The sequence below is a fragment of the Tribolium madens genome, unplaced genomic scaffold (genome assembly GCF_015345945.1).
Source record: "Tribolium madens isolate multiple individuals breed KSU strain unplaced genomic scaffold, Tmad_KSU_1.1 Scaffold_71;HRSCAF=194;Tcas5.2_LG6, whole genome shotgun sequence".
NCBI lineage: Eukaryota > Metazoa > Arthropoda > Insecta > Coleoptera > Tenebrionidae > Tribolium > Tribolium madens.
The window spans coordinates 75,105-100,503 of NW_025401041.1; the positions used below are offsets into that span (position 1 = coordinate 75,105).

Consider the following 25,399-nt stretch of genomic DNA (forward strand, 5'->3'; position numbering starts at 1 on the left):
AAGTTTTCAAAGTGTTGCTGACTTCTCTAATCATTTTTGGCAAAGGGTTTTTCGAAATCGTTTTGTAAGGACCATTGTTGATTAGGTGGTTAACCCTCTCATAATAATCCTTTTTGTCAAGAATAACAACCTTATTACCTTTGTCTGCTTTAACATAAAAACAATCTTTCGAACGCAAACTTTTAATGATTTTAAAATGGTCATTGTTGCAAAAAGTTTTATGATTGTTAAAATTATTTGAAATCACTTGCCTACAGGCCACTCTCACGAACTGTTTTGTRGGTTCGTCAAAACGCTGAATAGAAGATTCTATCCCGGCAATGACCTCCTCAACAGCTGGTCGAGAATCCTGTAGACCAAATTTCAAACCTTTGTTCAAAAGATTAAGTTCTTTATCAGAAAAAGTTTGAGAAGAATGATTTTCAACAATATTTATAACTTTCGTAGGAACATGATAATCTTTTATAAGAGCACTAAGTTTTCTAAAATGTGAAAATTTTTTATTCATAAGTTTTTTGTCTATAACCCGAAACATGTACCTTTGAAAATTACACCATTGTTGGAATTCTAATTCACTAAGACCTAGAGTTAATTGTTTCCAAAGCTCGTATGCTTGAATTTCAAGCCTACTTCGCTTTACATATAGATATTCGATTTCAGACATGATATTTCTTTTGCAAATCGTTCAATGCGTTTGCTGTTCTTACAATTATTGGAGATTTTAATATGCATAAAATTTGGAAAAACTGAATGGCGTTTGCATGTTTTCAGAAATCTAATATCTTGACTAACTAACTTAATACTAGTACTTACTTTAAAGTTTTATAAAAGTTATGAGAGTTTAAATTTTGCACTTTGACTCTATTTATTTCTGTTGGAAAAATAATTTAATTCTGCTAGAGGCTATTAGAAGAGAAAACAAAGAAGAATGTTATTTGTGGCTTCTACTGGCAAATTTTTTGTACCTTTACTAAATAATTATAAAAATACCATATACAAGATAATCAGTATCATAAATAGGCATAAAAAATGACAAATGTCAAAATTTTTTGACAGATAGAATTTTTTAAACATTTTTTCCTTATTCTTGGTATCTTACTTGAAATGTTCCTTTAGAAACACACACATTAACAACTGAATATTTTATCATAAAATTTCAGTCATTTTATTGACATCAATAAAACTTTCTAGGAAAAACCAATCAACCGCAGACAGTGAATCAAAAAGACTACTTACTAAAATTCCAGAAATAATTTTTAGTATTTAGCTGGAGCAAAAGAATTTATTTTACGTGACATCTGAGCAATTTCAAAGATCGTTAGTAAGAGCATCTTCCGAAAGTAATGTTTCAGGTGGGCTTTCAACAGAACAATGAAAATTAGCTAGAACTAGGTCAAAACATCTACCACGAGGATTTAAAGTATTATTAAATTGCTGATGATTTAAGAAGTTAATAAATTGATAAAATTCAACAGATTTAGTTGATTTGGGAAGTGCTGTACAAGAAAATTTACGAATGTTAAAGTCTCTAATAATTTTAACATTATTATTAATTAATAATTAACATTATTAGTAACCTGACGTAGTAGAGAGAAGCAATATGAATTTAAAAAAATATACATTAACTGCGATAAAATTGTTATTGTTGATAAAATTTCCGCATCAAAAACTGAACCATTCAACCAAGTTTCGGTAAAAGCAACCATCTTAAAGAAGAAGAATTAGCCAGTTGCTTTAACTTTGAATTAAGACCACCAACATTTTGATAATACAAACTTAGTTCCGAAAAAGAAGTTTTTAACGAGTTAGATAAACTAATACAAACTGAGCTTTGAAATACTTGTTATAACACCACTAAAATTTTGATTGTTGATCATAGTTAAAAAAAAACCTTACCTTCATACTGTAAACTATGTTCTCGCATGAACTGAGCAAGTGCATTCGGCGAATCTGGCGGCGTATTAAATCCAAAATTTCGACTTTCTAAGCCCGACCCACTCTCACTTTCGTCTGACTCTTGTCCGGCATTTTCCGACTCCAATTCTCTTTCCCTTGCCATTTCCTGTTCGCCTCTCTCGACTTCGTGGATTCCTAAACCGAAAAAAATCACTCTCTTTGTCAAAGCACCCTTCAACTTACCGAGCAAAAGACTATAATCCATTAAATGCAATTTGGTCAAAAACTCCACATCGGCTGTTAACGTATCCATCAATTTCTGTTTCGCTTCTTCTCCAATGTAAACTTTCATTTGTTCGTTGACAAAATCGTTATCTTTGAGCGTCGGTAGGTCTTTTTCGCGTTCTTTTTCAGATGCTTCACGATCGACAGTCGAACCTTTCAGGTCGAATTTTCGATGGATGTTTAAGTGATTTGAGAAAACGTTTCGAGTCACTACAATGTAGGTTTCAGCGTTGTCGACTGTCAAACGATACATTCCGAGGTATTGAGGCAAGAGAGTTTTACCGTGCCTTTCGACTATATACTAAACAAGAAACGTTCATTGAAAATAGATTTGAAGTGATTTTTAGGGAATTTACCGGATGATAATGTTTGAGGAATGAATGCATCCTCTCGACCTCCTCAGAAGTCAACGTTTTGATGATGAAAAGTTTGTCGAAACTTTGGTAAAACTTGGCGCCACTTTTGCCACTAGAATCCTCTGGCAAGGGTTGTGATCTGAAAACATTACGAAAAAAAAATAAGAAAAAAATAATATTTACTTAGGAAGGGTAAATTCTCAATATACATATATATTTTTTGTTAATTTCTTCGGAAACTATGATGACAGTTACTTTAGAAGTGTTTTTACTAGTGGTAGTTAATCTTAAACAATCATTTTTTGGGACATTCAAGAAAAGTCGAATTCCAAAATTTTCTGAAAATTAGTTTCTTATAGTATAAAAGTAGTACATACAGAGTGTCAGAACTCGCGCCCCACAGAAAAATTTCAAGTAAGATAAGATAGCAGGAACATGGAAAAAATATTTAAAAAATTCTAAATTTAAATCTGATAAATAAATTCGAAATTTTCAATTTGGATTCACAATTTTGAATGATTAAGCCTAACATTTCTATTTTCACATTTATGTTGAAGAACTTTTTTAACTTATAAATTTTAGATTCAACAGACTTTCAAAACTTGAAAGTATTCAAATTTCCAAACTCAAAATTCAGAATCTACCTTAACAATAAAGAGAATTTATATTACCAAATTTGGAATTGAGTCGAAATTTCTATCCTTAAACTCTATTTATTCTTATTTTAAAATTTGAAACTTTTATTTTTGAATTTAAATTGAACTTAAAATTCTCACTTTTTTAAAGTTCCAAACAAATCCGGAATTTTTAATCTCATAATATTGTTGTATTAAACCGAAACTCGAAATTTTGTATGAATTCAACTTTCTATTTCGTAATTTTGAATTGCATTCCAACTTTGAAACTTGTAATTTGGTTTCTTATACAGGGTGAATATAAAGTTTACAACAAAGCTGGTTTTTTAAATCATTTGCTTCCAGAAAATAATAACTGATATAAATTAAAGAAATATAAAAATAGTAATCGTATTTTGAGAACGAAATTTTGTTTTGTTTTTGAGTTATGCGTTATTTTTGGCCAAAATTGCTATTTATGTAATTTTTTTTAATTAAATATAAAGTAGATAGTTGTAATCCTTAAATCATTACCTTCATGAGAAAAATGGTTTATAGTGGGATGCCATCTAAAAAAATTCAAATTTTTTTTGAACTCAAAAACAAAAGAAGATTTCAAAAAATTTTATTCTTCATAAAACATCACATTTTTATAGTACTTATAGTACTTATCATTAATCAATTACTTTTTCTAAAAAATAAATAGTTTAAGCAAAAAACGTTTTTATTCACCTGGTATAAATCAATCAGCTGTTGTTAAAAAAAAAGAAATAACTATTTCAAATTAACTTCGAAGTTCGCAATTAGAGTCGGAACTCCAACTTCCAAACTTAAGAATAAACAGGATTAAACTTTGCATGGATTTGTAATTTTAAAATAATAATTTTTATTTCACAGAATGCTGCTAATATTTACCTGTGTTTGTTACTTTTTTCTTTTATTTTTAGGTATTTATTTCTATTCTACTCTTATAATTCCCTTTAAATTAAAAATTCCACCTTTTTGTAAAATTTAGACTTTGTAAGTTAAATATGTACATTGGAATTTCAACTTCCAAATACTGAATTCTCACAAAATACCAGCTTTCCAACTTGAACTGCGGTAAACTTGTGTATTTTAGTATACCTAGCGCAAATTTGTATTTGTATTATTGTAAACTGAAAAACTTTGAATTCTGTAATTCAGAAGTAAAAATTTCACAAATAATTTAACCAAAAAAAAAAAAACTAAAAAGTGTACCACAAAAGAGTTATTTTTTAAAACATGTAATTATTCTTGTGAATTCAAAAACTGCATCTGTTTTTAATTTCTAAAATTGTGATTTGTATAATTGGTTGCCTATACAATCACACTTTTTTATTCTTAATTGTACCTGAAAAGTTTGAACAAAAATAAGTGTGACCTAAGAACATGGTGAACAATTGAGTAATAAACAATGAATTAGTTTGTTTTTCTTGGAATCCTTATCAAAATAATCAATGATATGCTTATCATAAGCAATGGATTTCCTTGAACATTTATACTAATAATAACTTACCTAGTTAGAGATTCTTTATAGTCTAAATCGTCAATTCCAAACCTCTCCCTGATATTCCTAAATACCAAAGGACAGTATTCCTTAACCTTAAAATGCGAGGACATATTCTCTCTAAAAAATAGCAATTTTACCTATTTTTTCTCTCAATTCTACTTAAAACATACTTATTAAACAGATGATTATCAACTTTAATCTTTGAATACGCCCGAAAATCGTCAGGAAAAAGCATGACAGGAATGGTGACATGCATCAGTTCATTAATCTACAACGAATTTATGAAACTTCCAAATGAAACTTTTTCAGATACGTACAGTGTGATTAATCCCCCACATAAATACCGACAGAAACGGTTCATTCGCCCTAAAAAGCTTGACTTTCTGATGCTTCACCCTGAAGTGTTTCTTTTTGAGCTTTGACGGCCCCATGCTGCTTGGCAAAGACATCATCTGTTACGCAAAATGGCCGCCGATCCGGTCTCAATGTGACATTTTAAGCATTCCAAAAACCTGAACAATTTACAAGAATTTCAATTTGTTCAAGGACCGTTTTTTGACAAAAATCAGATTGTTTAGACACACACCTTCATTGATTAGTTATCGGCAGAGTTCGGCGATTGTCGCAAATGTCACCAACACGACCGATTAAAAGTCACTAGATTATCACAAAGTGGAAACACACCCGCTTTGATATTACTATTTACAAATTTTGATTTTAATTATTGATACGTAAACAATGTATTAAATACGTAATTGTTTAAGAAGAAAATTTGTGGAATTTGTTTTAAATTAATTTGTCTTTCGGACATGTTCGGTCATTGTCGGAAATCACCAACATCACCGCACGAAAATCACTAGTGAAATGTCAAAGTAGCAGTCAAGTCGTGATTGTGTTGTGCGTTGGAAATTATCGTAAAATGTTAGAAGATTGCGTTAAATTGTGAAAATGGGTGCGAAGGACTCGAAGAGGTCGTGTTTGCCGTACGAGGATGCCGTCAAACGAAGTACGTATTAAATCCCACTGAACAAAATTCACTCACCTGTCATTACATCATGTGACATAACTAAGTAAATATTATTGTTGTTAACTAGCAACGTTAATTAATACTTAACCCAAAAAAATCCCTAATTTCCTTCAATTATTCAATTCTAGTGTCTGAGGAGGAATACAAGAGGATATGCGAGGCGTTCAAACGACTCAGCGGCGGCAATCAACTCCTGAGCAAACAGAGTTTTATTCTACACGTGTTGGGCGATGGGGTGCCCCAGGCCATCGCCGAGTGGTTGTACATCGCGTGCGGGGGCACTCCGAGGGGCATCGCCCTCAAGGACCTCATCTGTGGACTGGTCCTGCTCACCAAAGGCAAGCAAGATGAGAAGATTCGGTTTTTGTTCACTTTGTATTGCAACGATTCGGGTACCCATATTACAAGAAATGAGTTTTATAGCGCCTTGCAGACTGAAGGGACTTTGCCACCCGATAAACCCAACAGACCCAATATCCTGTGGGCGAGCCCAATGCTGTCGCTTTTTCCTGTGGGACAGGATCGAGTGACTTATGAACATTTCAGTGCTTGGATACAATACAATAAGGAGGCAACGATTTTGTCAAAGTGGTAAGTTATTATAGTGGGTGGCTGGGGATACTTGTCATTTTTGACATGTTTAAATGACAATTGATGGTCCAAGGTCACGTCTAGAAATATGTTATAAAACACATTATTTTAATTAGTGATAAACTATTTTTGTTCCAAAGTAATGTCAAGTTTAATGACAAAATATAATTAATAAAAGTCATTATTGATTAGATAAAAAAATATAATGTTAGTGAGTAAACGGCAATATGATTTTTGTTAACACTAATTCTTTGTCGATTCTAAATGGTTTTTGTTTTAAGTGAAATACTTTGTTTAATTATCTGGAAATACTTAAGATGATTAGATAAAGACATTAAATTCTTATTAATTCGATGAGCTTAAGATAATGCAACGTTTTTTTTTATTGTTGTGTTAAATCTAGAAATAATTTTTTCTGTGTTGTAAACAATTTTCATTAGTAAATTGTTCTAAAAAATAAAATAAACATGTGATTATGATAAAGAATATTGACACTTGTTTATTATCACAATTAGTCATTTGTTTAGTTACCTAGTTTTGTAAAATTGTCTTTATTTGTTGTTAATTGTCTAGTTTTTGTATTTTCTTAATTAGATTTTATTTTCTTTGAATGAAAATTAATTATTGAACACAAATAAATCAAATTTAATTTTTGTCCTAGCCAAAATATTCAGCACGAAGAGCTAAAAATGCTTCTAACAATATTGTCAACGGGACTGAACTTGATAAGTAAACAGCTTTAAGCTACTTAAATTATTACTTTATTGTTTTAAAGATTTATACCTAGTTGATTCGATTTTTTTGATAATGCGTGGTAGCGTAAGTAAATATAACTACCTAATCGCCGAACTAATATTTTATTATTTGTATAAATGTTTTATCAATTATAAAATTCTTACTATTATCCCATTATTACACTAAAATTAGTGTTGCTGCACTTTTGAACTTTAGAACTGATATTTGTAGGATAATTAAATGTAAAAAGGTTCACTTGCTGCATATTTTTGTGATTGCTGTACAAAATCCATCATTCTCAGCATATTTGATGATCCACATCCTTAAGTTGTGAATAAACCGTGGCATCCCTCACGGAATAAACTCAATTTTTTCATGTGGAATGTCTCTACTTTCATCAAGCAACGTTAAATTTTTGACGAATTTATTCAAATTACATATTTTTATATACCAGGTGAATAAAAAGTATGGAACCAAACGATTTTTGCTTAAACTTATTTATTTTTTAAAGTACTTACCATAAAAATGTGACGTTTTATCAAGAGTAAATTTTTTCGAAATTTTCTTTTTTGAGTTCTACAAAAAAAATATTTTTTTAAATGGCAGCCCACTATAAAATCATTTTTATTATGAAGGTTATATTATAATCTAAGAATTTCAACTATCTACCTTATATTACTTTTTTTTTATTTTTACATAAATTGCAATTTTGACAAAAAAAAATTCTCATAACTCAAAAACAAAACAAAATTTCGTTCTCAAAATACGATCACATTTTTTATATTACTTTAATTTATATTAATTATTATTTTTTGAAGGCAAATGATTAAAAAAGCCGCTTGGTTTCATATCCTGTATGTACTCATATATAGAGTCCGTTTTTCTAAGAGGTACATGGCCGGGATCGAGAATCTGCTCCAACTTTTAGAGAAGGGAGCTAAAATCGCTTGCCAGTGGTGTAACATACGTGGTGGACATAAAAAACTCGTACAGCTAAAATTTTAATATTGTAAATCAAAGTCTGCAGTGCTAGTCAATACGATAAAATGGGTTTAACTGAAACTTAAAAACAGACTATAGCACGAAATTTAAGAGACGGAATTTCGATACGGGCAATTGCTGCTGAGGGTGATGTTCAGTAGATTCAAATTTGAGCGATTTTAACATCTTAGTCCGTCCCATCAAGTCTATCCAAACATAACCTTTTTTAAAAAAGCAGTGTTTACACAACTCAAAGTTATAATTTTCGGATCTGTTGTCCGTCATCTGTGTATGATTTTTTTTAGCCAACCATGGTACATTTGTTATTAATTATTGAACATTTTAATTTTGAATAATACTCGTAAAATAAAAGATTTAACAATGTTCACAATAATTTTGCATCACATTCTTTACGTACCAAATAAAAGCTTGAAATATTAAAAAAAAATTGTTTGTACTTACCAAAATACACAATTAACAAAAGACGAAAAAAAAAACAATTTGATTTATGCTTGCTAAAGGCCGTTTGTCTGTTTGGTAGGGGTAGGTAAGTGGAAGAAAAATTAAAGTACGCTACTGATGACATGCAACCCCTACGTCAAGCATGCGCGTTACAAATTTAGTCTTAAATGTGTTACTGGGCCATTATATTGGTGTGTACCTCTTAGAAAAACGGACTCTACATATGTACGTAAATACAGCGGGCGACAGAAATAAGTATTTACATACATTTTATTCAGGAGTAGAAATTTCAAATTAATGTCTTTTCCATATTGACCCATTTTTTATAGTCACTAAACATGTTTTGTTTCTTTAAAACCAAATAAAGTGATGACGTTGAAATATACAGCTTGTATTTTATTTAAGAAGCACAAAATATGTATAGCTACTATTCACGACATAAACATGACTAAACATCACACATTAAATTTTCTTTCAGATTATTGTTCAGCATAAAAATGCGCAACTTTGTCCTAATTTAACCGACCTCGTATCTCTTATAATAATTGAGATCCCCATCGTGGAGCTCAAAAAATGAACATCCTGTATACCCTCTTGTCACAATGACACAGGGAAACCACTTTTTTTGACAAAAAGATGAAGTTTGAAAATGACATTACCTACCAAAATTTTATGCTCGTCATTGTACAATGTGGAGCATTAAATTTTAGTAGTCAATGTCATTCCCTAATATACTCCCTTGCCAAAATTACACAGGGAAACAACTTAAAAAAAAAAGATGAATATTCAAAATGAAATTATCTACCAACATTTTATGCTCGCCATTGTACATTTAAAGTGCAAAAAAAAACAAATAAATGTAAAAGTAAAAAAATAAATAAAAGTAAAAACGATGAAAACAAATAAAATTGTCAGTTTGGTAGTAGTTTTTAGGAAATAATGAATATTTTCCTTTTCTCTAAAATATTTTTGTGTTTTTATTCTCGCTTGAAAATACACTGACTTGTATAATTATCGCATCACTTAAATTTTAAGATTTAAAATGGCTAAATGGTTCTGAAAATAATACTAAAATTGCTGATATAGGATAGTAGCATTATCAAGTAACTCAGTCAACTTTGGATTTTTTAAAAACAATTGGTGTAGAATCATTGTTTACTAAATAAATGTCAAATTATCAAAATCACCACTAATTTCTAAGAGACAACAATAAAAAACTGAGCTTTTTTCCAGGCTCGAGGAGGCAATACTAGATATTAATGGTTGCCTCTGAATGTAAGAAAAGCTAAAGAACTGATCTGCAGGAATTCGCTTTTTTGTTTATTTTGACAATCATTAAATTGTAGTTTAATTGTTGAAGTATAAGACGTAATTTTAGTAACGTTAATTAGTTAATTAATTAATTTTTGATGCATTTATTTTTTTAAGTGTTATTTCAATAAAAAATCCCTTTTATTAATGAAGTTAGAAGAAATATTTAACAACCGGCTCACGTTTTAGCGTTTATCGCAATTTATTCTCAAATTAGTACACTCACAGGTGTACCTAAATAGATCACCGATGTCGATACACTGTAATTTATGAAGGTGGAATAAATTCAAGGATTATGCATAAAATTGCATGCAATCTTTTACATTTTTACAATATTGATCAAGGTTTTTATTAGAAAAAGTCTCAAGCGATTATTTTTTTTCAGGTTACTCTCAAACCCTTGTGTATCACTAAGTTCCGAAGTCGAAGCACCAACTTTTTACCAGACTTTAGCCGGCGTGACCCATCTCGAAGAACAAGACATTTGCGAATTAGAAAAATGTTTTTGGACACTTCAAAGCTCTTCACCTTCGTGCCATTTAGATTTAAATTGTGTCAGGTCGATGATTTGTCCGCCGATTCCATTGACCGCATGCGAGGGGTAAGAAGCAAAAATTACATTTGTTGTAAAACTTATTAATAAAAAAAATTTGAAGATTATTTTTAGCACTTGATGTAAACAGAGACGGCCATATCGATTTCAAAGAATTATGTTGTGGGATTTCGGCGGCGTGTCGTGGACCAATAGCTGAAAGAATGAAATGTAAGAAATAAAAAAAAATGTTGATTCTTTCTCAATATTTTTTTTCAGTTTGTTTCAAAATATTTGATATGGATAGAGATTGTTACCTGAATCCAGATGAACTTCAACATATGATTCGTACCTTGATGCTTGTTGCAAATGAAAATAACAAAAGATTTAATAGTTTTGATGGGAATTTTGATAGTGATAAGGACGAAGATCATAGTAAAATTTTGCATTCTTTGACTCAAAGACTTGATGGTAAAGGAGGTTTGAGTCAGGAGGAGTTTTTGGTTTGGGGTGTTGAAGATAATGGATTGGTTGAACCAATGTTGGAGTTATTGTTTCAAGTCTGTCATGTTTCGTTTGTTTTGAGGCCGGCTTGTAGACACCACGAACACGACATTGGTGAGTCGATATGGCCCGACTTTACACGAATCGGTCCGATATTTATATTTAGAATTTACGAAAAATTATGTTATCTCACAATTGCTTACAAAAATAGAAAAAAAAAAGAAAACAATTAGTTTTGTTAATAAATACAATAAAAATTTTGAGTGTAACAAAACTTAGAATCCAAAGTAAATAAACGGATGACACAATATCTCAAATGATAACTTATAAACTAGTTCAGCCGAAATAGTGAATTTTGACTAAAGTCTGCAATGTAATGCAAATTAGAGATTCCTAGGTTTAATGGTATAAAAATCCGTAAGTTGGATTGTTGTAAAATTTACAACTTTAGTCAAAATTAACTATTTCGACTGGATTAGTATTCATATTATACAAAGTGATTTTTAAAAAACGGTAAATGCTGTTATATTAAATTAAATAACATTTAATTTCGTATAAAATGGCGATTTTAGAATTTTTTTTTTAATGTCAGTATACATATTTTAGGATATTTTAAACTTTCTTATTCTAAATTGGAATCCATTTTTTCCATAATTAGAAAGATTTTAGTTTTCTTGGTACACATAAATGCTATTCAGAGTGCGCCAAAACTCGCGCCTCAGAGAAAAATACCATATAAGGTAAAAAATACCAGGAACACAGAAAAAATTAAAAAAAAATTCTATCTATAAAAATTTCGAAGTTATGAGAGTTTATATTTTGCATTTTGACTCATTCAATCTAATATGTTCAGGGTTGCCAATTTAATTTCAAAGTCGGAAATCAGCTTGATCGGAAAGTTATTTGAAAGCATGGTCTACTTTATGTAGTTCGATTAAAAAAAAAAATGTTTGAAAACTGTGCCTTTAATCAATTAAAACTTTAACTTTGTTTTTTTCTCACACATTGTTTACGCCAACCACAAACAAAACAATTGACAATTTTGACAATAAATACAATAATTTTTAGATCATTAAAAATAAGAATCCATTAAAAAGTTTTATTAAGTGTAGTCAGTTGTCATTAAAGTCAAACAATCTTATGTAAGAATGTCAAAAATGACAAGTAGTAATGTCAAATTTGTTATTAACAAAGGGTATTTTGACGTTTTTGAGTTAAGTTTGCTAACTTATGATTCTAAATTTAACGCCAACTAGATGATAAAATATCAAAAATCCCAATAATTTACAGTACCCGGTATAAGTAGTTTGATTAAAGTGACCTATGACTTTGAAATTAAGTTGGCAATATTGAATAAATGTGAAGACAAAAGACTTTTGACTCTTTGTCTGTATTTCTCTTCACTTTGTTATTTATTTTTGTGCTAGTGACGGGATGGTTGGAACGCGAAGAGCGTCGTGGCTATCACGTGGGTCAATTCTGGTACCTTATCTCGTCCGAATGGTGGCAGAACTGGCTAAACTACACTACCGCTCCCCGGAACAACCTCGATTATTGTACGTGCCGCACCACCGACCCTCGTCTCGTCGAAGAAGGCATCGTTTGCGACGAAAGTCTTATCAGCAATGGCACCGACTCAAACGAATTCAACTCGAACAGCATGGAATCAATGGGTGACCTCCTTGGCAAAGGCGACACCTGCAGTATAGCTTCGAGTTCGGGTGTTTCGAGTAGTTCGGGTACCACTGGATCAAAACGAAGTCAAGGCATGCCAGGACCCATCGACAATTCGAATCTTGTCGCCGAACCTTTACAAAAAGTGAGGACACTGACGGGTGAAGGGGGAAGGCTGAAAAGGGATACACCGTTGGTGCAGCATAGGGATTTCGAACTGGTGCCCGATTCGTTGTGGAAGGCGTTGGCGCATTGGTATGGAGGACCGTTGCCTTTGCCGAGACAGGTGATTCTGCCGCCGGGGAGTTGCGATGTTGAATTGGAGTTGTATCCATTGAATTTGAACATATGGATGCATCAGTCGCAAGCGGTGGGGTCGGCGGCGTCCTGGAGCAGTGTTGTAGGAGGGTAATTATTATTTTCTATCTAAATCACTTTGGTGTGAAATTTGACGTTGACGTTATTAAAAATTTGAAATAAACTTGGCAATATTTTTTTTTCATTTGCTGCTTCTTGATATTACAATAATGGCATTGTCTTATTTGACACCAGAACTAGATTTTATGAACTTTATTTTTTTTTTTCAACTTTGATAATTTTTTTAAACAATAATTCATCTGCCGTTTTTTAAAAATCATCCTATATATTGTCGAGTTTATTTTTTGCAAAAATAATTATGGTCCAATTTGCATCTCGCTATCGTCTTTTTTTGTTCAAAGAATTTAATAATATAGGGTTTTTCAGAATTCGCGCTCCAGAGAAAAATTCCAAGTACCAGTAAGATACTCGTAAGATACCAGGAACATAGATATAATTTTCACATGTTCTTGGTATTTTACCTTACATGGCATTTTTCTCTGGGATGCAAGTTTAAAACAACCCTGTATAGTCAATGATTTTTTGTAGTCATTTGTTTCGCTATAATAAGATAAAGTTATTTTTTAAATGAAAGTCATAAGTGGCTATAAAATTTGTGAAAGACTATTACTTTCCTTATCGTATAAGGAAAATCGGCTGAAATTTGACCCACCCAGATTTTTACATTTCTGGACGAATTATAGCTTCAAGACACCAAAAAAGTTGGTTTGGGCCATTGGGTCGTGTGTGTGTGTGTGTATTGTCGTTATTAGGATGTTTTCCAAATAACTAGGATAAGGAAAGTCGTGTGATGTTAACACCAGATTTTTTTTTCTGATCTTAATACCGCGTGACTGTAAATGATTGTGATTTTTCACCTCAACCTCAAATTTAAAATTTTTGTTTGACAACCTTGACTTCCAAATTCAAACGTCAAACTTTTATAGTTAATTGTCATTTATTTGCGACGGGCGACTGCTAATTTAACAGTCACTTGAAACATTCTGATGGATCACCAATAATTCAGTGTTGCCAATAGATTATTTTGTTACAAACTTTAATAATAGTCACCCGGTAGTTAGCCAAACATTTTTTGAAACTTAAACATCAATTGGTATTATTTTTTAAACCTAGCAACCGGATTCATTTTCTATCTAACTAATTTGTAATTGAGTCCGAAATCATATGTCGATACTTAAACTGCACGCTTGAACTGTAAACCCAATATTAGGATCTGACGAAAAATTAAAATCAACTACAAAATCAGATGTGGAGGCTTCAGTTTTTTCCGATCTAATGAAAAATTACATTATTAAAAATGTCTTTAAAGATCCCACAAGTAAACGTATTATTTGTAAAAGACATACGGATTCAAATCCATGGATAACTCGATTACAAATTAATTTAGTCGTTAACATTTTGAGGGCGCAAGTTTTGAAACATCCTGTATTTTTTTGGCCCACTATGGTTCTAAATATGACATCATGGGCCATTTTTTTAATGGGATATGTCCTCTTCTTCTTTGATTAGTACTAAACACAGAAAATACTTCTGTTTTATTAAAAAAAAACTGGTTTTTAATTTAGTTTCAGAATTTTTTTTACGTTCTAATGGGCAAGGTATTTCACATAAAAACTGTTTATAATGTTAACAAAAAATTATTTATTTAGTTATCGAAGTCAATGTAAAACCATTAAATCTTCTTTAAAAAATATGTAATAACTAATAACAGTAATAGCATGTTTATTATATTTTTTATTCTTCGACACTGTCAAAATTCTACGGTTTTTCTCCCATGTAAGGAAATTTTGACAACTGTTTGGCATTTCTCAATACGAAACGTCAGATTATTTTTAACAGTTTTAAAGCAAGTTTAAGCCTTATTGAGTCTAATTCGAAGAATAAAATGTTGTATTCAACTCGTTTGAGTGTAAATCGGACGCTTTATTCCACCTCGTGGATGATAAACCACTCGTTATACTCGTGGTTTAATAACCCACTCGGTGAAATAATCCGTCCGATTTACACTCTAACTCGTCGAATAAATAACTATTAAACACACAAAAATATTAGTCCTTGGATCTTAGTTTAGTAAAAATGATAATAAAGAGATATGTTTCTGGGATAGATTTGACTTTATTTATTTATTTTTTTTACTTTACTTATTACATAAACATTATAAAAATTGTGTATGATGTAAAATTCTGAATTTCAGTTATGGAGCTGCCGCCCTGAACACTGCTGGCATAACCACCTCTCCCATCTCGTCCCCTCGGCGCTACTTCGCTCACACCGCCGCCTTCAGCCGTCTTGCCAACGTCCACCAAGTGATTGAATTCCTCTGTCTGCGACTCAGCCTCCGTATCGAAGATGTCCGACTGTGGCACGTCAAAGACACCACCACTCTTCTCGAAGACGAGAACGCCACCTTACAGGACTTGGGTGTTATTGATGGTGATAAGATCCTCCTCGAGGTGCGCAATAAGGACCTAACATGGCCCGAGGAACTTGGCGCTTTAGTTGCCGGCGGTCAGACGACACTCAGTGCCGAACGTCGACCGACGATATGTCTACCACCTGGTGCCACAGGATTGCATAATCTTGGCAATACGTGTTTTATGAATGCGGCACTACAAGCCGTCTCCAATACGAGACCGTTGACATTGTATTTTCAAAGGGACGGGCAATTGTGCGAATTGAATAGCGCGAATCCATTGGGAACGAAAGGAATGGTAGCGAGGAGGTATGCCGAATTGTGTAGGGAGTTGTGGGCGGGTTCGACGAGGAGTGTAGCGCCGTTGAAATTGAGGTATTGCGTTACGAAGCATGCGCCACATCTAGGAGGCGGGGGACAGCATGATTCTCAGGTTTGGGTTTTTTTTTTATTAATATTAGTTTCCAGTCTCTCCTAAAGTCTGTTTTTTTAACGGAAATTACGAAGTCAAAATTTTGGTAAAAAAAAATGGTAGCAGTTTATCTGCATAGCCACAAAATTTGTTTGATTTTTGTTTTTGTTTTTATTTAAAGGATTAAATTGGATTAAAGAATAATTTCAAGAAAGGACTACGATGTCACTGCATTTGTTGTTTTTGTGTGGTTCGTTGCCAAATTTCATTGTTTGCTCTTTTTTTTGAGTTAGCTATTTTTAATAATTTTTGATTACTTTGATGTTTTTTCCCATGTTAAATAGATTTGAAACATTTTGTTTCAAATTTTTAACTCGCATTTAATAAATAGTTTTCGACATATGGCGCATACGAAGATGCAAATATGATGATAATATCTCATCTTCCGAATTGGATTCATTTTCAAATGATATAATACAGGGTGTAACGAAAAGATGGAGACGAAAAGTAATCTGAGATTTCTCAAGTCGAAGTAAAGCGATTTAACACAACTTATCTCTATACCAAGTTACAACGTTTTAAACTTAGAGGACGCCAATAAAATTATGATTTTTTTTTATTAATAATTAATTACATTGTTATTAACTAACACAAACATAGAAAAAGAAACTAAAATCTAAATTTTTTAATACCACTTTGAAAACAATAATAATAAATGCCACGTCTAATTCAATTATTTTTTAACTCTAAAACCAAAGCCGATACAAACATTGTTTAAAAATAAAGTACCTTTCGAATAAAAAATATTATGTCAATCGGATTACGTATAAAAAAATATGGCTTAAAAAGTGTTAAGTTGTTAAATACGTAAGTACTTTACAATAATAATAAAACAAAAGAAATAGCACCAAAACATGTGGTTTTAATGTCAAATTATCCGCACCACCTGGGGAATTTCAGGTACTCTTTGTACCTACCTTTTCGTTACACCCTGTATACAATATAAATAAAACATCTATGTTTCCCATGTTTTTTCCCAGTTCTCTCTAATTAAATTTTCTGCATATTTTACACAATTCTCCCACATTTCGACTGTAAATTTTGATAGGGATTCTTGACAAACCCTTGTAATTTTATCAATTTTGAATCTGTGACATTTATTGTAATTTTTTACAAAACCCCCACACCATTTTAATCAGATTATATTGACAATGATATGGGGGTAGTTGCAAAACGTTATGTCCATAAGAAATAGACGTTTTTACTAGAATTTTGAAGTATTATTTTCTCAACGTTTTACCATTAGTTTTTTTTTTTATAAAAAACGAAGCCGAAAAATCAAGTTTATTTTTTTTCAAATTCATGCCAAGTTATTTAAACTAAATATTTGCCCACTTTTTAGAACATTAAAAACATGCTGGCTTAATTCCTCCCGTAAATAAACACTACGAAGCTAAACCCCGCTATTTTTTTGTACCCCATTTTGTCTTTTCCTCTTTTCTACTTAAAATTTTGTAAATGATGATGATATTTTTGTACTTTCATCCAAATTTGTATCTTGAATATTTCAGCCAACCGTTTAATAAGTTCCATTTTTTGGCATAATCCCAAAAACTGCTTGTAACACGTTTTAACCAATGTTATTAGCCCAGTATTAACAAATTTTTCCGAAAGCATTTTTTGTTTTTCATCTAATTCAAGCATTAACGTCAAGTCAACATTGGGCAATTTTAAATTATCGACTTTTCTCTTGTCAAAAATATGCCACCTTCCACTGTTCAAAAATTTATAATCGTCTCCCTTGCTTCTGAGGGATTGTCCATGGGCCAAATTGCAGAAAGATTGGATACAGCAAAAAGTACTGTTATACAGGTGCGCCAGAACATGCGTCCCAGAGAAAAATGTAAGGTAAGATACCGTGCGATCTAAAAAAAAATAAATTAGAGTAGGCGGTGATTAAAGTCTTTCAGATGGCAATCCTGATTTTTGACATCAAATGTCAGCGTTTTATTCATTTTGAGTAAAATAATGTTCACTTTAGAGCAAAAATTTTTTATTGTTGCAAGTTATTACATAAATGCTGTACAAGACGAAAAGGATGAATGGTCATTTTTCACTTTCAGTTTGTGTGGAAAATTTTCAGCCCAGATTCCCAGCCAACGTGTTGCCAACTATAGAATATTAGTCGTCGCCTACTCTATTTTTTTTTTCGATTGCACGGTACCAGGAACATGAAAAAAATGTTTAAAATAATTCTACCTATAAAAATTTCGAAGTTATGAGAGTTTAAATTTTGCACTTTGACTATTTATTTCTGTTGAAAAAATAATTTTCCGTCTTCATTTTTTTTTGTTGTTTTAATTTTAATATTATCATTGTACTTGACTTAATGTTTTTTTGCTACAGACTATTAGAAGAGAAAACAAGGAAGTTGTATCCGAAATTGTTTTTATTGGCAAAAGTTTGTACCCTTACTAAATCAATAAAAAAAAAAAACATACGAAATCATCAGTATTATTAAATAAACATAAAAAAGTCAAATGTCAAAATTTTTTGACAGGTAGAATTTTTTAAACATTTTTCCTATGTTCCTGGTACTTACTTGAAATTTTTCTCTGGGGCGCGAGTTCTGACACAGCCTGTATGTTATTTGTCAACAAGTGGCGAAGAACGTTTTAAGAATTTTAAATTTTGACAGCTGTTGACAGTGGTAAAAAATAAGGTTAATGCTCGCTTTACAACTTTATGTCACTCCAGTGACATTGATGATCAAAGTATTTTGTCCCCAATAGTACTTATAATACTTAATTTTTGTTTTAGACCCGAGTAGCCTATTTTATTGTCATTCAGACACACAAATTTCCATAGCTTATCCTGGTCTAAAACAAAAATAAATGTATTATATTTCTGTTACCCTTTGAATATTGATTTTTTGACTTTTTTCTTATTTTTGCAGGAACTCCTCGCATGGTTGCTGGACGCCCTCCACGAGGATTTAAACAGGGTAGCACGTAAACAATACTCAGAACTGAAAGATTCAGGAGGTCGTCCTGACGAAGTTGTCGCTGACGAGGCATGGAATCAACATCTAGCGCGCGATCATTCTATCATAACTGATCTGTTTTACGGCCAATTAAAAAGTAAAGTCACTTGTCAGACGTGCGGTCACGAATCAGTCCGATTCGATCCATTCAATTTGTTAAGTTTGCCATTACCAATGGAAAGTTATACGTTATGTGAAGTTTTAGGTAAGTAAACATTGCCAAAAACTATCAAATTGAGTAAATTAACGTTTATCAATTTGTGTAGTTGTAAGATTAAATGGCGAGACGCCGATAAAATACGGCCTCCGACTCAACTCCGAAGCAAAATATATCGAACTGAAACAGCAACTCGAACGTCTTTGCAATATCAAAACTGAACGTTTACTTCTCGCCGAACTCGCTTATTCACAAATCAGACAAGTGTTAAACGACGACGTCCGAATAAATCCGGGGACGGCGACCGAATTGTACGCTTATGAATTACCAGAAGATCATCAAGAGACAGAAACTATTAGCAACGATGTCGGTAAGTGTGTTAACATATAGAAATTTCCAGATTTCCATGGATTTTTGTGTTTAGATGTGGAGGTTGCCGTTTCCGATAGTCCCTTGGCCCGCAGTCCTGAGGTAAGAGGTGGTTCGGCCCTTTGCATGCCCAACATTCTATGCTTTAAGGTATGCACGCGCCCAAAACGCCCTTTAGATTCTTTATGTTATTGTTATTGAGCGGCGTGGGGTTTGTTGATAGGATACGGAAAAAATGTTTTCGCAGAGTTGAATTCTAAGTTGCATAAAGTCCATTTTTTAAACAATTGTCAATGTCAAAATTTCCTCAAAGACCAGACTGTACCACCCTAAAACCTTACTTTTTGGAACACCTGTATTAATATACTCGTAATAAAATACTGGATCAGTCTTGCAATTTATTGAATGGCGTTCTTTTTTTTTTAGAGTTTTTAGACAACCAAAATTGTCAAATTCATGAAGATTTTTAACATGCTTGGTTTTTCTGTTTGCGTAGATGTATTCACAAAATCTAATCATAGCTATTTTTCTTGTTGTGTTAGGATCCAGATTCTTGCTTTCGGAAACTCATTTTGTACACGACTTTTCTTGAGATAAAACACAATTTTACAATAATTTTTTCGAACAATTATTATAATTCAATTAACTCGTACAACAGCTAGGTTAAGACTGATTCGTTATTGTATTAATTTCCTCAAAAACGACAGGATTCACAAAAAAACCATTTCGTAATAGTTCTGTTTTAAAGGGCCTTTGTTCGGGGCAGCGTATTCCCTCCATCCGCAACGTTACAGAAATAATTCTAATACCAACCAATTCCACCTTCACCGTTTTCTGCGCTCTTTACGTTATACTTTTTATTTTAAATTTAAAAGTAATTGCGAATTCAATAGCGCAAGTGCCTTCATAACAAAACGACTGCCAACGTAATAATATCAAATAACTAGTGGCTGTTACTAACATGACAACACTTTGACAATTGTTTAAAATACAATGGACTTTACAATTTAATTTTTTTACTATTAGTATTATGGTGTTTTACTTGCTTTTAAGCTGATTTTCGTTTTAAATTTTCTTACGAATGAAGCCAAAAAATTGTTCTCTCTAGGAGACAATCAATAAAAACACAGCCTCCTGTGGCATAAACATTGTTGCCATGATGACAACTAATATTAATACACAGAGTTAGCTACGGAATTATGATTTATTATAAATTCAAATACTGCGACAGACTGTCAGTAGATATAATAGTATATAATATCACAAGGTAGAGAAGAGATTTTCTATAGCCGAGATGCGTAGCATCGAGGGGAAACAATAAATGCGAGACTATAAAAATCTTCTCTAACGTGTTTTACACTACTAGCACATTTATTACCCAGAAATACAACGGTGAAAAATATAACCTTACTTAATGGACATGCATTATTGCCCTTGGTCTTTAATAAAAATAATTATTGACCACTAGGAGAAAAAAACAACTTCACAACCTCTTAAACTAAATAATGGTGCTTTTTACAACTAGTAATGAAAAAATATTTATTTATCGCAGATACATGAAATAATTAGAGTGAAATATGGAAAGTTTAATATAAAATAAGTTTGTAATTCAGATTTTGATAAAAATGACTTTTAAAGACTTTTTTAAAATGTGGAAAATGCATTAATGTGGTCTGTGATTTTAAAATTAAGTTGGCAACATTGAATAACATAGGGTATCCTAAATAATTATTGTAAATTTTTATCTTAATCTAGTAGCCTATCGGCCGTTCACCAATAATTCAGTGTTGCCTATCATTTTGTCTTTATCTTCTATCTTTACATTATTCAATGTTGCCAACTTAATTTCATAGTCAGACTTATTTAATCAAAAATTAAATTGAAGGCTTGCTTAGTATTTTTTAAGAATGTAAAAATACAAATAAATTAAAAACTATTAGTTTCAGATTTAAAACAAAAAACTCAACCTTCAGATATTTTACATTATTACATTATAAATTGACTGTTATTTTAGGACATTATCTTAACAAAAACGTATTATTAAACATGGCTACGAAATTTCCAAACCCTTTACTTAAAAAATCTAGTTTATAACATTTTGAGTATTAAAATAGTATATTAAAGAACGCGTTTTATAACGAAAAAGTTCTCACAAATGACTGATGAAACGAGTTTTTTTATACTATTTTTTTATTTTGCGCGTTTTACGTACTTTTTTAACGTAAAAGTCGCTTTTTCAAAATTTAGGAACTTCTTCTCTAATAAGGTGGTGGTTGGTAATAAATGTCACAAAGTTTGAAAAATTTGATTTCCGAAGTATCAAGTCCGAGTACTTTTCAAAATTTTGTTACAATAAATATTGCAAATATTTCATGCACACCACTTGAAATAAGAGAAATCGCTCAAAACGCCGCTGAAAATCATCATTACCAACCTCTAGAAAGTAAATAGTACTAGTTTATTTCAGCACCCAAATTGGTGTTGAAATGGCTGATTAAAGCATCGGTTTTGGTGTCAAAATAAGCTTTCTTTCAGACTCAAAATAGAAAGGTATTTAAAAACTTCTTAGTGGCGAAGCAACTAGAACTAATAAATATGAATAGACCTAGCACAATGATTACTATGATTAATTACTAATAATAATTAATAATGATTAAACACTCTGTAGGTATCGTATTTAATGTTGTTCGTATGTCTTGCCTTTTGTATAATTAACGTAGAGGTACCTAAAAATGTTCGTTGTTGTCTCTTTACTATACTAAAAAAAGGAAATTGATTATATTAGCATTTTAATCTTTGTGAAAAACGCTGTTTGCTTTTACAGAACAGGCAAAAAACCGACAGCCATCTAATGAACGGAGGAGTCGTCTTGAAAAAAGCTTCAATCATATCACATTCCTCTTCGGACACATCCTCATCATCGAAATTCCCAAGTTATCTAATAGCCTTGCATCGGAAATGTGTCAGACAAGAAACCTACTTTCTTTCACAACAGAAAAGCAAACCGAGTTTATTTGGTTCACCACTTTTGCTCGGTTTTCGTCCAAATAGTACGTGTCAGAGTTTATACGAAGCAGTTTGGGGACAAGTAACGAGATTTCTAAGCCCTCTGCCGCAAAGCGATCAAACTAATCATGCTACAGACTGGTAAGTAACAAAGAATGATTTTTTTTTTGGTAATTTTTTTTTATTAACAGTGATGACTCCTTGGGGTACGAATTTCCTTTTACGTTGAAGGCTGTCCTTCAAGGTGGCCAGATTTGTGCAATATGTCATTGGACCCAGTTCTGTCGCGGATGTACCATACCTTGTAGCAACGATCTGGTGGTCGATCACTGTCGGGGGAATTTAAATGGAATGTGTATCGCCATTGATTGGGATCCTACCGCTTTGCATTTGAGATATCAGAGCAATAGAGAGAAGGTAAGTGATGATTTTATCGAAGAAATTGTTGGTTAAATCGATAGATTTGTATAGTTATGGACGGAGGACGAGTCTGTCAGTCGATGTCAGAAGTTGCATACAGAACCGATCGATTTGGATAATTGCTTGAAAGCTTTCACTTCCGAGGAGAGATTAGAGACGAAATATCATTGTTCCAACTGTCAAGATAAACAGCCAGCGACGAAGAAGTTGCAAATTTGGCGTTTGCCACCTATTCTGGTAAGCATGACTTCAATAAAGGTTTGTCTCTCGCCTAAAACGACAAAAAAAGTTGTTCATAAAGAGTTTTTCTAGTACTGTGAGTGATACTGAAATTATGTTGGCATCACTGAAATATTTGATCAAAAATGACTATTTGAGTTGGCAACAAATAAGAACTTACTTTTTTGGCTGTTTGCAACACTGCAGTCGGATGTGGTTTTGTTTGACACGATAAGGTAGTAGCTAATGTTTTTTATTTATATAAATTGAACTTTGAATTATTAAATGATGCAGCGAGTAACCGGAAACTACTTTAATTGTACTATTTCAAAATAAAATTCAGTATTGCTAACTCAAACAGTGATTCTTGACAAAATTAAAAAAGGTTTCATTTTAATTTTTTTTTAATATTTTTAGATTCAAATGACAAAAAACGAAAATATAAAATGAATAAGAAGCCCGTAAAAAATAAAATAAAAAAAAATTTTGGATAATATTTATGTATTTAAGGAAAAAAAAATAATAACGCATGATTTTTTTACTAATTTCATAAAATAAACACAACCTAAATAACTTCTTTGCAATTTTGTGTTGTTTCCACGCGTGCTGTCCATTATTTTTCTCGATTTTTATCAAAATCTGTTTTTTTTTCATTACTATATTGTCGGTTGTGAACGATTCAAATTCAAATGTTTGATATTTAGTTAACTCAAAATACACCGTTTTAGTTACGCGATACGTTTCATTGCTGACATAAATGTCAAGGATAACTAGAGCAGAAATTTAAAAAATCACGGTATAAAACTTCAAAAATTAAATCAAACATTGTTAGAGTAAAAAACTACTAATACAATTGAAAATTAAAGAACAGTTGCTTGAAATCGATTGCATTAACTACCTACTCGTAATAGTATCTTTAATTTTCTCACAATTAAAAATTATGTTGGCTACACTAAGTAATGTTGAGACTTGTCAGGTTTTACATCTCTTTGTTTTTAAGTCATTTTAATTTCAATTCAATTTTAAGTCCTTTTTTTTGGTATGATTTTTTATAAATATTTCTATTCTGTTTGTGCAGATAATCCATCTGAAGCGCTTCGATTGCGTGAACAACAAATGGGTAAAAACTCAAAAAGTGGTAAATTTCCCATTCAAAGATTTCGATCCGACGGCATATCTTGCATCCGTACCTCAAGAGACAATATTGCGCCATCTACAACTTCGTGAAAAACAACGTCAAGATCTGGAAAGTTCATGTGATAGTCAAACATCGGTGAAAACAATCGAAGAAAGCATTGAAACAAATTGTACAACAAATGAACATTCAAAACTTTTAACAACAACCGACAACAAACCGAAAGTCCAATTGAACAAAGTGAGAGCTCGGCTCGAATCGACCAGTTTGTTAAAAACACCAATCATAGACGAGCATCTCAAAGACTACCATCAGCATAAATTGCTACCCGGACAGGATCCCTTCGATCTGAAATATCAATTGTATGCTGTTGTGGTAAGTGATGATACTTTTCGATACTAGTGCAAAATAATGTAATGTTTGACGTTTCAGAGTCATTCAGGGATGTTAAACGGGGGCCATTATATTTCCTACGCTTGCAATCCGAACGGAAATTGGTATTGTTATAATGACAGTTCGTGTCGAGAGGTTTTAACCGAAATTGTTGAACCGCCTAAATTGAAAAAGTCAGCTTGTACGCCGTTGCGTCGCAGGAAGAATACGCAATCGAGTGAGAAGGAAGAGACCTGTAATACCGACTTTAAGGAAATCGGCGACGAATCAACCACCGAACTGGAATCGAATTATAAATGTGTTTACAGTGAGGTGAAAACTCCCAAAATCGACACGAGTTCGGCATATATTTTGTTTTACGAAAGGTCGGGCCTCGATTACAAACCGTATCTTCCCGAAGTCGTTTCGAACGGTCAAATCGTGCCTGAAGTTGAACTAGACGAGAATGAATCTGAATTACGTAAGCAATTGTGTTCCATTCAGTAATTTTTGTTGAGTTTTGTTTAGTTGTTGAAGTTGCGAGAAATATATTTTTGTAAATGGTGTGCCACCTTTTTTTTTTAATTCGGTGATTTGTTTTCATTTTTATATGATTATAGTATTGTTACTCCGTTTTGCAGATCTATTATTTATGAAAGTGTATTTATAGATGTTGATAATATTGTGATCTTGAAGCCTAAAATTGTAAAATTTAATGTAGAACGTGATAATTTTTTCCGAAATGATGGATGGATGGATTTTTACACGAATCCTGGTTTGATTCAACCAAAGATGTAAACAGATTCGTTCAAAAGTTGACTGTTTTGGGGTTATTTATTTTACTAGTCTGATATTCTTATCTTATTCCACTAAGTTTGTAAGATATTTATAAGTGTTGCTTTTTTGACACGGTTTAAATATATTTCCATTAGGTATAATATTAATGGTGCCATTACACAATAAAATAAAGCTTGTA

General features: G+C 32.0%; 2 protein-coding genes across 5 annotated transcripts in view; one reads left to right on the forward strand and one right to left on the reverse strand.

Moving 5' to 3' along the window:
- The window catches only part of LOC123009377 (phosphatidylinositol 5-phosphate 4-kinase type-2 alpha), an 8,058-nt gene extending 2,658 nt beyond the window's left edge, over positions 1-5,400 (reverse strand). The window contains exons 1-7 of one of the 2 annotated variants that reach the window (XM_044405641.1): positions 5,269-5,400; positions 5,000-5,194; positions 4,853-4,950; positions 4,689-4,799; positions 2,538-2,676; positions 2,140-2,482; positions 1,897-2,091 (exon numbers count right to left, since the gene is read on the reverse strand). In XM_044405641.1, coding sequence (XP_044261576.1) covers positions 1,897-2,091; positions 2,140-2,482; positions 2,538-2,676; positions 4,689-4,799; positions 4,853-4,950; positions 5,000-5,134 — 1,021 coding nt within the window. In that variant the 5' untranslated portion in view covers positions 5,135-5,194; positions 5,269-5,400. The other variant, XM_044405640.1, reaches the window with a different exon arrangement.
- A 128-nt stretch (positions 5,401-5,528) lies between these two features.
- On the forward strand, positions 5,529-25,399 carry LOC123009375 (ubiquitin carboxyl-terminal hydrolase 32). 3 transcript variants are annotated; one of them, XM_044405635.1, is made up of 15 exons: positions 5,529-5,688; positions 5,838-6,300; positions 10,175-10,390; positions 10,446-10,552; positions 10,601-10,939; positions 12,253-12,907; positions 15,072-15,723; positions 18,659-18,950; positions 19,012-19,272; positions 19,327-19,421; positions 22,096-22,418; positions 22,469-22,694; positions 22,749-22,934; positions 23,995-24,426; positions 24,484-25,399. In XM_044405635.1, exons 1-15 carry the CDS (start codon positions 5,631-5,633, stop codon positions 24,928-24,930), a joined length of 4,752 nt encoding a protein of 1,583 aa, XP_044261570.1. In that variant the 5' UTR covers positions 5,529-5,630; the 3' UTR covers positions 24,931-25,399. The 3 variants fall into 3 exon arrangements, with proteins under 3 accessions (XP_044261570.1, XP_044261571.1, XP_044261572.1); XM_044405636.1 differs by having other exon boundaries at positions 19,327-19,373; XM_044405637.1 differs by lacking the exons at positions 23,995-24,426; positions 24,484-25,399 and adding an exon at positions 23,010-23,036 and having other exon boundaries at positions 22,749-22,955.

Bases quoted from the DNA above. Each gene is read 5' to 3' on its own strand.
- LOC123009375 (XM_044405635.1), top strand. From the start codon at position 5,631: ATGGGTGCGAAGGACTCGAAGAGGTCGTGTTTGCCGTACGAGGATGCC. The intron at 6,301-10,174 runs GTAAGTTATTAT...ATTTTTTTTCAG, and splicing joins GCAACGATTTTGTCAAAGTG to GTTACTCTCAAACCCTTGTG. The intron at 12,908-15,071 runs GTAATTATTATT...TCTGAATTTCAG, and splicing joins TGGAGCAGTGTTGTAGGAGG to TTATGGAGCTGCCGCCCTGA.